This window comes from Anomaloglossus baeobatrachus, chromosome 2 (assembly GCF_048569485.1).
Source record: "Anomaloglossus baeobatrachus isolate aAnoBae1 chromosome 2, aAnoBae1.hap1, whole genome shotgun sequence".
Classification (NCBI taxonomy): Eukaryota; Metazoa; Chordata; class Amphibia; order Anura; family Aromobatidae; genus Anomaloglossus; species Anomaloglossus baeobatrachus.
In genome coordinates this window covers 540,509,271-540,524,132 of record NC_134354.1, presented here as the reverse complement: position 1 = coordinate 540,524,132, position 14,862 = coordinate 540,509,271, and the positions used below count along the sequence as shown (strand labels likewise).

The window sequence follows — 14,862 nt, the reverse complement described above, 5'->3', positions numbered from 1 at the left end:
GGGAAACTAACGCCTCATCAAGTAATCAAACAGTTTATTTGCAGATCTTAAACGGACTATAGGCTATGTTCACACAGGGGTGTTTTTTTGTAAGTTTTTGCTGCATTTTTTAGCTGCAGATTTGCCTTGGTTTTATGCAAATCCATGCTATAAAAAGCTACTTTTTACAGTCCCAGAAAAGTCTATGAGATTTCTGAAATCTCATGCATACACACACACAAACACATCAGGTTTTTTTCTGACTGTTTTGTCAAATACCTGAGTTTTTGGTCAGGTTTTTAAAGAATGAGCATGTCAATTTGCTGCAGACTTGCTGCGTTTTTTTCATTGATACAACCCATTTTGTAGAAAAAAGCAGCAAATCTGTACCAAATCTGCAGCAAATTCGCCACTAAACAACGCATGAAAAACGCACCAAAAATGCACCAAACATGCAGATGACTGAAAGGAGATTTCCTGCCACAAAATCAGGTTTTGGTCAAGAAAAAAACTTACTAAAAGCCCTGTGTGAACATAGCCTTAGAAATACTTTTTCTAAAGATCTGTTTATCTGTTTAATGTAATAAAGGACTATTAGGGGCACTTTGCACACTACAACATCGCAAGCCGATGCTTGCGATGCCGAGCGCGATAGTCCCCGTCGCAGCTGCAATATCTAGTGATAGCTGCCGTAGCGAACATTATCGCTACGGCAGCTTCACATGCACTCACCTGCCCTGCGACGTCGCTCTGGCCGGCGAACCGCCTCCTTATTAAGAGGGCGGGTCGTGCGGCGTCACTGCGACGTCACACGGCAGGCGGCCAATAGCAGCGGAGGGGCGGAGATGAGCGGGACGTAAACATCCCGCCCACCTCCTTCCTTCCGCATAGCTGGCATGAGCTGCGGGAAGCAGGTAAGGTGATGTTCCTCGCTCCTACGGCTTCACACACAGCGATGTGTGCTGCCGCAGGAGAGAGGAACAACATCGTACCATCGCAGCAGCGTAATTATGGAATTCCCCGACACTACACCGATGATACGATTACGACGCCTTTGTGCTCGTTAATCGTATCATCTAGGATTTACACACTACGATGTCGTGAGCGACGCCGGAAGTGCGTCACTTTCGACATGACCCCACCGACATCGCACCTGCGATGTCGTAGTGTGCAAAGTGCCCCTTAGGCTGTGTTCACACTGGGCATTTTTGCAGCGTTTTTGCAGAGTTTTTTAGCTACGGATTTGCCTTGGTTTTATGCAAATCCATGCTAATAAAACGCTGCTTTTTACAGTCCCTGCAAAGTCTATGAGATTTCTGAAATCTTATGCACACACACAGAAATACATCAGGATATTTTCCTGACGGTTTGTGAAATACCTTCGGTTTTGCTGTGTTATGAAAAGAATTAACATGTCAATTCTGTTCAGCGCTTTTGCTACGGTTTTTCACCCTAGTGACGGGTAGACTCGCAGATACCCTGGATCAGTGGGTCTAAAGGGTTAATAAAAAACTCGGTTAGGCCTGGAATTGATCTAGGGTATTCTGGCCAGCACTTAAAAATGGTGGTGGGAATATGGGGATTGGAGCAGCCGCGGTATATTTACCGAATCACCGGTGCGGCTGTACGCTTCTGCAGCTCCTCCACTTCCCCGCTTATTACATATTCACTGCTTTAATTTGTGATTGGTTGCAGTCAGACGTGCCCCCAGCATCTAACTGCAACCAATCACAGACCTGATCTGCTGGTCTAGCGTAGATAATGAGTGAGCCGCTCATTCAGCAGTAACCTCACTCAGGCTATTTACGGTCACACACATCACCCAGCTGTGAACAGAAATCACCTGAGTGAAGTGACCGCTGATCACGGGCTCATTCATTCTCTGGAGCTCACAGCAGGCAGTCCTGTTCTATGGCGCTCGCTGTGATCTTCAGATGTAGCAGAGCTGAATCGCCGTGGGACCTCATGTGGATTACTTGAATTCTGGCATTGCATTACTGCTATAGGAATATTTGAAAAAGAAGAGATGTTTAGCTTATGTATTGGCCAATGCATGTGAGCCTGATAACCAACAACAAGGTAATCTCTGTATATCGGGAACCTAACCTGAAATACCACTATCTGGGTAACAAATCCTCTATGTCTGGGCATAATGCCTCTATCTGGGTTAAAAACTGCATATCTAGGCAGCTAAATTCCAGCTATAAAGGGGAGTGAACAAAGCCTGGTTATAGGGCAGAGTGCTCAATCAGAAAGAGATGCATTACAATTATACAAAGACTGACCCACACATCCAATAGGTGTGAACAGATGCATGCATGAGATTACAGAAATCTCATTGACTTTGCTGGTACTGTAAAAAGCAGCTTTTTATTAGCATGGATTTGCATAAAACGCAGAAAAAACGTACCGAAAAAGCCCTGTGTGAACAAACCCTTAGGGTTTTCAGAAAATGGTGCAAAAAGTGCGCCACTTTTTGGACAAACGTCTCAATTTTTTTAACCCCTTAGATAACCATAAACCTATGCATGTTTGGTGTCTACAAACGCATACCAATCTGAGGCATCACACGGACAGATCAGTTTTATCATATAGTAAACACGGTGAATAAAATACCCCAAAACCAATCTTGCAATTGCACTTTTTTTGCAATTTTTCCGCACTTGGAATTTTTTTGCCATTTTCCAGTACACTATATGGTAAAACTCATGATTAAGTTTAAAAGTACAACTCATCCCGCAAAAAGTAAGCCCTTACATGACAAGATTGACGGGAAAATAAAAAAATTACGGCTCTCGGAAGAAGGGGTGCAAAAAACAAAACGGGAAATTGCCCGGGGGTGAAGGGGTTAAACATAACAACATTTCCTGACGTGTTACAACAATTCTGAGTTTGTATTTGGAATATGCACACTGAGTTTAGCATACAACAAAAGTGTTTTGCGCAGTAGCAGACGAAAAATTATTTTTTGTTGCGCAGTGTAATTGCAAGTGTTTAGGTACCACAGTGACTGCACCATGAAGGGGCAGATCATGTAATGTTACAAAGTAGTGTCGTTTAATGCTAAAAGTCATCAACGCTCTGCTGACTCAATGACTGTAGGACTTCAAATTTTATCAAATGGATGAGTTTGTGGGTGGAGAATTTGTAAACCAAGTATCTCATTTTTTCCAGTAGCAGTAATGCAGTGACAAAATTCCTTTATTCATTGTTTACATATTTTAGCTTTTCAGAGTTATGCTGTACATATTTTTGTAAGTTTGTTGAATTTTCAGTGTGCACCTGTTGACACCTAGTAGATGTGCTGGTCATTTTTTTTTATATAAATTTGTTGCTAACAGTTTGGGGAAAGCCCTTTTCTATTCGTGCAAGATTTTGCCCCAATGCACAATGCAACATCCTTAGGCAGAGTTCACATAGCATTTATCCCTACGTTCAGTGGCTCCATTCAGTGGCAAAGCGGGATTTGGACATATACATTGACGGGGCCATCGATCATAATGATGCAGATGTCACCTTGTACTATTTTGTGAAGAATTTTTGGAAGTATGCACCTATTGGAGTCAGGCAGCAACATGTAATCAACTAAGGGGCACTTTGCACACTACGACATCGCAAGCCGATGCTTGGCGATGCTGAGCGCGATAGTCCCCGCCCCCGTCGCAGCCGCAATATCATGGTGATAGCTGCCATAGCGAACATTATCGCTACGGGAGCTTCACATGCACTCACCTGCCCTGCGACGTCGCTCTGGCCGGCGACCCGCCTCCTTATTAAGGGGGCGGGTCGTGCGGCGTCATAGCAATGTCACACGGCAGGCGGCCAATAGAAGCGGAGGGGCGGAGATGAGCGGGATGTAAACATCCCGCCCACCTCCTTCCTTCCGCATAGCTGGCGTGAGCCGCAGGACGCAGGTAGGAGATATTCCTCGCTCCTGCGGCTTCACACACAGCGATGTGTGCAGCCGCAGGAACGCGGAACAACATTGTAACATCGGTCATTTCCAAATTATGGAAATGACCGACGCTACACGGATGATACGATTATGACGATTTTGCGCTCGTTAATCGTTTCAAAAAGGCTTTACACACTACGATATCGCCTGCGACGCCGGATGTGCGTCACTTTCAATTTGACCCCACCGACATCGCACCTGCGATGTCGTAGTGTGCAAAGTGCCGCTAAGTCTTGGTGGTCACATCCAATAGACATATACAGCCGAAAATAAAGTACAACAGAGCACATTTTGACTCTGTCAGCATCATTACAGTCAATAGCTCCACTGGCACAAAAGCTCAAATCTCGTTTTGTGGGAATCCAGACATAAGCCCCAACAGAACCACTGAATGTAAGGCCAAACGCTATGTGGACCTAGCCTTATCAGGCATGGTTGGGTGAGTTTGGTATAGAATAACTTGACTCACAGAGTCCAGACCTCAACCCCACCGAACACCTTTGGGATGAACTTCAATGGAGTTTGTGAGCCATACCCTCTCACCCGACATCAGTGTTTGACCTCAGAAATGCTCCCCATAATCAATGGGTAAAAATTCCCACAGACAAACTCCAGAATCTTGTATTAAGAATTCCCAGAAGACTGGAAACTGTTTAAGCTGCACAAGGGGGACCAACTCTATGTTAGTACATATAGATTTAGAATGGGATATTATAAAAGTTCCTGTAAATGGAATGTGTAAGTCTCTTAATACTTTTGTCCATAGAGTGTAAACCAGAGACTAGCTGTATATTTAAAATAGCATTTTACCGCATAGAGTAAGACAGAAATTACAGAAACTAAATTATAGTTTATTTTCACAAACATATAAAGAAATAGAAAATCCTCCCTCAGAAATGTCAAGATCAGTGTTTAATTAATCTTTTACGTATGCCTGCTTCAGAATGTCAATCAGCGCTCAAACTGGAGGATTATTTATGCGTTATTCCATCCAGCAACGTCAGAAGATTATTATTGCATAGTTCATGCAAACTCAGCAACTAAATAATTACGGTAGGTCATATGATAACACATTCAGATATAAGTATCAGTGATTTCAATGATTCAGTGATTTCATGGATTACGTTTAGAAAGTGAACCTATGATAGGATGAAGAATCATGCTGTTTATAGTCTTTCAGTACTGACTAGTCATTCTGTAACTAAATATATGATCTGAAATTCACCTCAGTAGTTACTTATGATGTTCTCATCTATTAATGGGATTCCATCCAAATGGTCTCCATCATCAACCATTGTTGGACAGGAGAAAAAACGTTGTATCCACCTTTTTTTTGTACAGAGCAGTGAAAGCCTGTTATCCCACATTATCCAAGTTAAAGTTAATGTCTTTTCATTAATTTGAGTGTTAAAGATGGATGAAAAAATCCATACTGACCCACTGATTTCAAGCAAAGAAAAAAAATTCACTTGATGAATAGTTTTCTGTGTGTATATGTGTGTATATCCACTAAAAGAATCCGCACCGTTACATTAACAATCACAAAACTTTGCATAGATGCCTCATTTGACTCAGGGAACATCATAGACTATGTTTTGATGGTAAAATTTAACCCTGCGCTTTACAGTTATTCACCAAAAAACCTGTTTACATTAAAAGTCAATGGAGCTTGGAGCTACAGGTCATTAGTAGGAGCTGTAATTGGTTGCTATAGGCAACTAAGAACATTTTTAGTATAAGAAGCTTATGTGTCAGGTAATATGATTTCGGTAGAGACAGACACACAAAGAGACAGACACACAAAGAGCCTAGAGACACACAGAGAGACACACAAAGACACACACAAAGACACACAGAGACACACACAGAGACACGCAAAGACACGCAAAGACACACACAGACACACAGAGACACACAAAGACACACACAGAGACACACACAGAGACACACACAGACACACACAGAGACACACACAGAGACACACACAGACACACAGAGACACACAGAGACACACAGAGACACACAGAGACACACACAGACAGAGACACACACAGAGACAGACACACAGAGACAGAGACACAGACAGAGACACAGAGACACACAGACACACACAGACACAGACAGACACAGACAGACACAGAGATAGATACAAACAGAGGCAGACACACAGAGAGACACACACACAGAGAGACAGACATACAATGACACACAGGGACAGAGACAGAGAGAGAGAGACAGACAGAGACACAGAGACTAAGACACACAGAGACAGAGACACAAAGACAGATAGAGACAGAAACACAGAGACACACTGAGACAAAGACACATACTCACGGAGACAGAGATAGACGGAGACACACAGAGACAGACAGTGAAAGAGACACCCAAAGACAGACAAAGACAGGCAAAGACACACAAAGAGACAGACACACAAAGAGACAGACACGCAGAGCCATACACACAGAGACAGAGACACACAGAGACAGAGAAACACAGACCCACTGAGACAGAGACACAGAGATAGAGAGAGACAGGCAGACAGAGAAACAGAGACACACTGAGACAGACACACAGACAGACACACACAGAGACAGACACACTGAGACAGAGACACACAGAGACAAAGAGCAAAAGACACAGACAGAGACACCCAAAGACAGACAAAAACACATACAGAGACACACAAAGAGACAGATACACAAAGAGACAGACACACAAAGACAGAGACACACCAAGTCAGAGACACACCAAGACAGAGATAGACAGAGACACATAGAGACAGACAGCAAAAGAAACACACAGAGACACCCAGAGACAGACAAACAGAGGCACAAAGAGACAGACAGAAACAGACATAGACAGAGAGACACACAGACAGACAGAGACAGAAACACACAGAGACACACTGAGACAAAGACACATACACACACACACACACACACGGAGACAGATAGACAGAGACACACAGAGACAGACAGTGAAAGAGATACCCAAAGACAGGCAAAGACACACAAAGAGACAGACACACAGAGACAGACACGCAGAGCCATACATACAGAGACAGAGACACACAGAGACAGAGAAACACAGACACACTGAGACAGAGACACAGAGATAGAGAGAGACAGGCAGAGAAACACAGACACACAGACAGACACACACAGAGACAGACAGAGACACACTAAGACAGACACACTGAGACAGATACACAAAAAGACAGACACACAAAGACAGACACACCAAGTCAGAGATGCACCAAGACAGAGATAGACAGAGACACATAGAGACAGACAGCGAAAAAAACACTCAGAGTCACCCAGAGACAGACAAACAGAGGCACAAAGAGACAGACAGAAACAGAGACATAGACAGAGAGACACACAGACACACACAAACAGAGACCGACACAGAGATAGATACAAACAGAGGCAGACACACCGAGACAGACACACACAGACACACAGAGACATAAAGATATACAACGACACACAGAGACAGAGACACAGAGACACAGACAGAGACACAGACAGACACACACAGAGACAGAGGCATGCAGACACACACAGTGACAGACACACACAGTGACAGACACACACAGTGACAGACACACACAGTGACAGACACACACAGTGACAGACACACACAGAGACAGACACACACAGAGACAGACACACACAGAGACAGACACACACAGAGACAGACAGACATACAGTGACAGAGACTCAGTGACAGACACACACACACACACACAAACACACACAGACACGCAGAGACAGACATAGACACTCACACAGAGACAGACAGACACACACACACAGAGATGGAGAGAGGCAGACAGGGAGATAGACAGAAAAGGAAGACAGACAGAGAGGGAAACAGACAGTCAGAGAGGGAGAGTGAGAGAGAGGGAGAGTGAGAGAGACAGAAAGACACTTAGTTACTATCCCGGGCAATGCCGGATACTACAGCTAGTATGTTATATTATTTGTTCTAAGCTATATACCAACTTTAAAAAATCATGTTTTCTTTCTGCTAAAAGAAACCAAGGCTAAGCCTGCAGAAATTGTTAGAATGCTCTGTAAAACATTCTAGAGATAAGATATACTCAGAGGAACAAGATGCTTGGAAGTCTCCAGTGACAGAATTATCCTTGAAAATGAATAATTTTGAATATAATACTGTATTCTTTTGCAACAGGTCAGATCCCTCTTTCATATTCGTTAGGATCCCGTATATTAATTTATTTTATATTATATTGTTATCTATCTTTTTATTGTAAATAAATATTCCTTTTATTCAAATCACTGGTAAAGACTGTATCTATAGTGGATTTTTCCATATCACGTAAAAATCAGAGTCTCTGTGCCTACTTGCACACTCTTGGCATTCTCTTGATGAGCTTCAAGAGGTAGTCACCGGAAATGGTTTTCCAATAGTCTTGAAGGAGTTCCCAGAGATGCTTAGCACTCGTTGGCCCTTTTACCTTCACTCTGCGGTCCAGCTCACCCCAAACTATCTTAATTGGGTTCAGGTCTGGAGATTGTGGAAGCCAGATCATCTGGTGTAGCACCCCATCACTCTCCTTCTTAGTCAAATAGCCCTTACACAGCCTGGAGGTGTGTTTGGGATCATTGTCCTGTAGAAAAATAAATGATGGTCCAACTAAATGCAAACCGGATGAAACAGCATGCCGCTGCAAGATGCTGTGGTAGCCATGCTGGTTCTTTATGCCTTCAATTGTGAATAAATCCCCAACAGTGTCACCAGCAAAGCACCCCCACACCATCACACCTCCTTCTCCATGCTTCATGGTGGGAACCAGGCATGTAGAGTCCAACTGTTCACCTTTTCTGCGTCGCACAAAGACACAGTGGTTGGATCCAAAGATCTCAAATTTGGACTTATCAGACCAAATCACAGATTTCCACTGGTCTAATGTCCATTCCTTGTGTTTTTTAGCCCAAAGAAGTCTCTTCTGCTTGTTGCCTGTCCTTAGCAGTGGTTTCCTAGCAGCTAAGTTTCCTGCTGCACAAAGTCTCCTCTTACAGTTGTTCTAGAGATGTGTCTGCTGCTAGAAATCTGTGTGGCATTGACCTGGTCTCTAATCTGAGCTGCTGTTAACCTGCGATTTCTGAGGCTGGTGACTCGGATAAACTTATCTTCCGCAGAAAAGGTGACTCTTGGTCTTCCTTTCCTGGGGCGGTCCTCATGTGAACCAATTTCTTTGTAGTGTTTGATGGTTTTTGCCACTGCACTTGGGGACACTTTCAAAGTTTTCCCAATTTTTCGGATTGACTTACCTTCATTTTTTAAAGTAATGATTGCCACTCGTTTTTCTTTACATAGCTGCTTTTTTCTTGCCATAATACAAATTCTAACAGTTTATTCAGTAGGACTATCAGCTGTGTATCCACCAGGCTTCTGCACAACACAACTGATGGTCCCAACCCCATTTATAAGGCAAGAAATCCCACTTATTAAACCTAACAGGGCACACCTGTAAAATGGAAACCATTTCCGGTGACTACCTCTTGAAGCTCATCAAGAGAATGCCAAGAGTGTGCAAAGCAGTGATCAAAGCAAAAGGTGGCTACTTTGAAGAACCTAGAATATAAGACATATTTTCAGTAGTTTCACACTTTTTTTGTTAAGTATTTCATTCCACGTGTTAATTCATAGTTTTGATGCCTTCAATGTGAATCTACAATTTTCAGAGTCATGAAAATAAAGAAAAGTCTCTGAATGAGAAGGTGTGTCCAAACGTTTGGTCTGTACTGTATATATATATATATATATATATATATTAGTGTCCAGGGGGCGGTCTTATAGACAGTTCTAGGGGAAAGACTGTCAATCACTGAATACGACCGCCTACTAGACACATAAAATGATGGATGCATAAAGAACACTGTAGATCAGATGCCGTTTTCCGTATAACAGGTTTCCTTTAAGCCTGTAAGCTCTCCTGAAAATGAAAGCATATTAATGCATGTGTGTCAGCAGTCTTTAATTCATGAGTATGCAGAAACTATGAATGAACTATTCAGAATATGTAACTAACAATACAAGTTGATGAGCTTTTACAATCACACAAATAACAGATATACAGTATTTCTCCACATGCATACAGTTCAGTAGTGGCAATGACATAACTGAGGTAGCATGACTACAACTGACCAAAAAACAGAAGTAAGGTAAGAACTAGATAAACAATCAACAGGACATGTAAAAAGCCCACACGTGCACCCTAAACACTGCTGATTTTGTTTTTCCTTCACAAGTACTATATTGAAAATTACTTTTCTTTTGAAGATACTTGGTAGAGCTTTTCACCCAGGTACTGGAGCCTTTCTTTTAGTTCAATTTCCTGGTATAGACCCTTTGGTACATTGTTTATACCATACAGCAATCCAAAAAGGCACCCGGCAATAGATCCAGTAGCAGCACCTTCTCCTGCAACAAAAAGGGTAATGTTCTAAAAAAAGATCTATAGATATAGTTTGGCATTGGGAACTACATATTTAGATAAGGCATATTACTGCCCATAATGTGTGCTGAAAGTATGAGTTATTAAAGTGGTTGTCTACTCTAAAAAGAGTTTATCCACTACTTTTACATTGATGGCCTATCCTTAGGATTGGACATCATTGTCTGATCGGCCGGGGTTCAACACCTGCCAATGCTCCTCCTGGTGCTGGCGGCAGCGACAGGCTGCTGGAAATGTTCAGTTCTGAAGCTGCCCTGTCTTCTGATACTGAACATCCGCCTCCCAATCAAATCAATGGAAGACGCAGCAGCTCTAAGCCGAAAACAGCCATCAGTGTAAAAGTAGTGGATAACCTCTTTAAAGGGAACCTGTCACCACTTTTTTGGCATATAAGCTGCGGCCACCACCACTGAGCTCTTATATACAGCATTCTAACATGCTGTATATAAGAGCCCAGGCCGCTGTGAGAACATAAAAAACACTTTATAATACTTACCTAACGGTCGCGCAGTGGGCCTCATGGGCGTCTCCGTTGTCCGGCGCCGCCTCTTTTGGCCATCTTTGTGCTCATTCTTCTCTAGTCGTGGTGCATGACGGGTCCGACATCATCCACACTCGCTGGCATTAAGGTCCTGAGCAGGCGCACTTTTATGTGCCCTGAGCAGGGCAGATCAAAGTACTGTAGTGCGCCTGCGCAGGATCGGCAAGTGTGTATGACGTAGACGCGTCCTTCACACAGGATTCAGAAGAAGGACGAAGATGGCCGAAAGAGGCGGTGCCTGCACCGGAGAACAGAGACGCCCACTAGGCCCACTGAGCGAACGTTAGGTAAGTATTGTAAAGTGTTTTTTATGTTCTCACAGCGGCCTGGGCTCTTATATACAGCATGTGCTTGTTTTTCCCGCAACGTATACAGACCTGTGGTGCAGATTCCTGCGTCGCAGCATGTCAATTTATTGCTGCAGAGCCGCGAGTGTTCTCTGCAGGGAGAATAGAGAAAAAGACCACAGCGGCCCAAACTCTGATCGTGGGCATTAAGCCTGCTTTACACGTTGCAATTTCGCATACGATATCGTATGCGATTTGCAACGCCCCCATCGTATGTGCGACATGTTCAATTTGTTGAACGTGCCGCACAAATCATTAACCCTCGTCACATGTACTTACCTGTCCATACGACCTCGATGTGGGCGGCGAACGTCCACTTCCTGGAGTGGGAGGGACGTTCGGCGTCACATCGACGTCACGTGGCAGCCGGCCAATAGATGCGGAGGGGCGGAGCTGAGTGGGACGTAAACATCCTGCCCACCTCCTTCCTTCCATATTACCGGCCGGGAGCCGCAAAACGCAGGTAAGATCTGTTCAACGTTCCCGGGGTGTCACACACTGCGATGTGTGCTACCCCGGGTATGATGAACAATCTGACGTTCAATCCATGAGGAATGAACGACGTGCGTGCGATGAACGTTTTAACTGCTTTAGCTGTTCCACACTGCACTGTACCTAACGATGCCGGATGTGCGTCACTTACGACGTGACCCCGCCGACACATCGTAAGATACATTGCAGCGTGTAAAGCTGGCTTTAGTTGCTACAGTCTGTTACAGAGAGCACTTGCTGCCCCCTGCAGAAGAGGATATGCTGCATACAGGACGCAGCATGTCCAGATCACGTACCCTAAGGGTATGTGCGCACGTTGCTTTTTACCTGCTTTTTACCTGCTTTTTTGCTGCTTTTTCTTCTGCGCTGTTTAATGCCAAAATGGATGTGTTCTTCTATTCAAGCAAAGTCTATGGGAATTTGGGTTTCTTGTTCACACTATGTTGTTCAAAATGCTGCCTTTTTGTGGCAGAACTTTGGTCAAAAACTCAGCTTTGCAGTGCAAAACCCAAATGGCAAAAACAATTGACATGTTGCTTCTTTGAAAAGCTGAGTTTTTGACCAAAGTTCTGCCACAAAAAGGCAGCATTTTGAACAACATAGTGTGAACAAGAAACCCAAATTCCCATAGACTTTGCTTGAATAGAAGAACACATCCATTTTGGCATTAAACAGCGCAGAAGAAAAAGCAGCAAAAAAGCAGGTAAAAAGCAGGTAAAAAGCAACGTGCGCACATACCCTAATAATGTTCTGAGGCAGATGAGACAGGTTCCTCCTTCATGACCTCTGTCTATTAGCCACATTTGGGACAGTTGATTTCTAGGCAGAGCATGCAGACTAAAATCTCCAATAGAAAGCTCAAGACACCTGATTCTCATGCCTATGTTGCTGTTATTAATCATATCTTGCTTGGTAGCATATTTAGGCCACATAGGCAGCTCATAAAAGCATCGAGGACATGCGGTCTGGCATTTGTTGATCTAGATAATTTGCATGCTCAAGACCTCTACATACGGTCAGATAACAGACCCAACAATTATGCAAACTTTAGACTTAAGGGTGCTTTACATGCTGCGACACCGCTACCGATATATCGTCGGGGTCATATTGTTAGTGACGCAAATCCGGCGCCGGTAGCGACATCGCAGCGTGTGACACCAAGGAGCGACGATCAACGATCGCAAAATCGTTCATAAACGGTGATCGTTGACACGCCGCTCCTTTCCTTAATATCGCTGCTGCCACAGGTATGATGTTGTTCGTCGTTCCTGTGGCAGCACACATCGCTACGTGTGACACCGCAGGAACGAGGAACATCTCCTTACCTGCGTCCACCGGCAATGCGGAAGGAGGAAGGTGGGCGGGATGTTACATCCCGCTCATCTCCGTCCCTCCTCTGCTATTGGCTGGCCGCTTAGTGACGCCGCAGTGACGTCGCTATGATGCCGAAACGCACCTCCCCCTTGAGGGAGAGATTGTTCGGTGGTCACAGCGACATCGCTGACAAGGTATGTTCGTGTGATGCTGCCATAGCGATAATGTTCGCTACGGCAGCAATCACCAAATGTCGCATGAACGACGGGGGCGGGTGCTATCGCGCTCATCGATGTTGCAGCGTGTAAAGCACCCTTTAGGCTTCCAAACTAAATTAGACCCCCCCAAAATGAATTTAGACCTATGACTCAGACTTCCAGAACTCCAAAAGATTTAAAAATGGAATCTAGACAGAGGCCAAAAATGACCTCATATCTTACGCCAGATTACCACATTAGTTCAGATCCCCAAACCCTCGCATTAGTTTCGACTGCAAAATCAGTCTGACAATAAAAAAAATTGGCAGTGAAATAAATTCTTCTAAATTCTGTCGCCATAGGTACTGGTTGTCATGTGATTGCAAAAAATATGGTCTTGTGTGTCCTGTATGGGGATGATATGTACCAGTTGGTTTTCAAATGCAAAATATTACTGAAATGTTCTAAAAGAAATGTGTGTTGCTTGGTAGGATCATTTTCAGAGTTTTCCTGATGTTTTATCTCAAAATTGTGCGCATATGAATATATCTGTAGATAAGTTATGGTACACTGCACACTAGTTAATTTTTATTTTTACTGGTTAATATTTTAAACTCTGGCTTTTTGGAATTGATCTCCTAAAACGTGGTGTCATTTCCGGTTAGCCCTATATTACACATAGGTGACTCTAGCCCCTTAACGACCAAGGAAGTACTGGTACGTCCTTGGTCGCCTCCCTCCATTAACTGCGGGCTCCGGCTTGAGGTATTCTCTGCACATGTCTGCTGATCTTATAAGCAGACATGTGTGTGCGGCTAACAGGCGCAGGTGATTATGAGATCCACCCCTGCCTATTAACCCCTTAGGGCAGCTTTGCACACGACATCGCAGGTGCGATGTCGGTGGGGTCAAATCGAAAGTGACGCACATCCGGTGTCACTTGCGATGTCGTAGTGTGTAAAACCTTTTTGATACGATGAACGAACGCAAAAGCGTCGTTATCGTATCATCGGTGTATTCTCCGACATTTCTACAATGCCGGTGCAGCGACAGGTACGATGTTGTTCCTCGTTCCTTCGGCAGCACACATCGCTGTGTGTAAAGCCGCAGGAGCGAGGAACATCACCTTACTTCCGTCCCGGCTGCTATGAGAAAGAAGGAGGTGGGCGGGATGTTTACATCCTGCTCATCTCCGCCCCTCCGTTGCTATTGGCCGCCTGCCGTGTGACGTCGCTGTGACGCCGCACGGCCCGCCCCCTTAGGAAGGAGGCGGGTCGCCGGCCAGAGCGACGTCGCAGGACAGGTGAGTGCATGTGAAGCTGCCGTAGCGATAATGTTCGCTGCGGCAGCTATCACAAGATATCGCACGTACGACGGGGTGGGGACTATCGCACTCGACATCGCAGCATCGGCATGCGATGTCGTAATGTGCAAAGCCCGCCTTAGATCGCGCTGTCAAACACTAACAGTACAATTTAAAGGGCTACGGCGGGGATCAACGTGTTGTTATGTAGCACGGGATCAACTGATGACCCCTGATGCTGCTATGA

At 44.4% G+C, this 14,862-nt stretch overlaps 1 protein-coding gene across 1 annotated transcript in view; it reads right to left on the bottom strand.

Annotated features, from left to right (window-relative positions):
- Positions 1-10,229: 10,229 nt before the first annotated feature.
- The window catches only part of ADPRHL1 (ADP-ribosylhydrolase like 1), a 64,231-nt gene continuing 59,598 nt past the window's right edge, over positions 10,230-14,862 (bottom strand). Inside the window, exon 7 of the mRNA XM_075334330.1 lies at positions 10,230-10,387. Coding sequence (XP_075190445.1) covers positions 10,230-10,387 — 158 coding nt within the window. The remainder of the gene's footprint in view (positions 10,388-14,862) is intronic.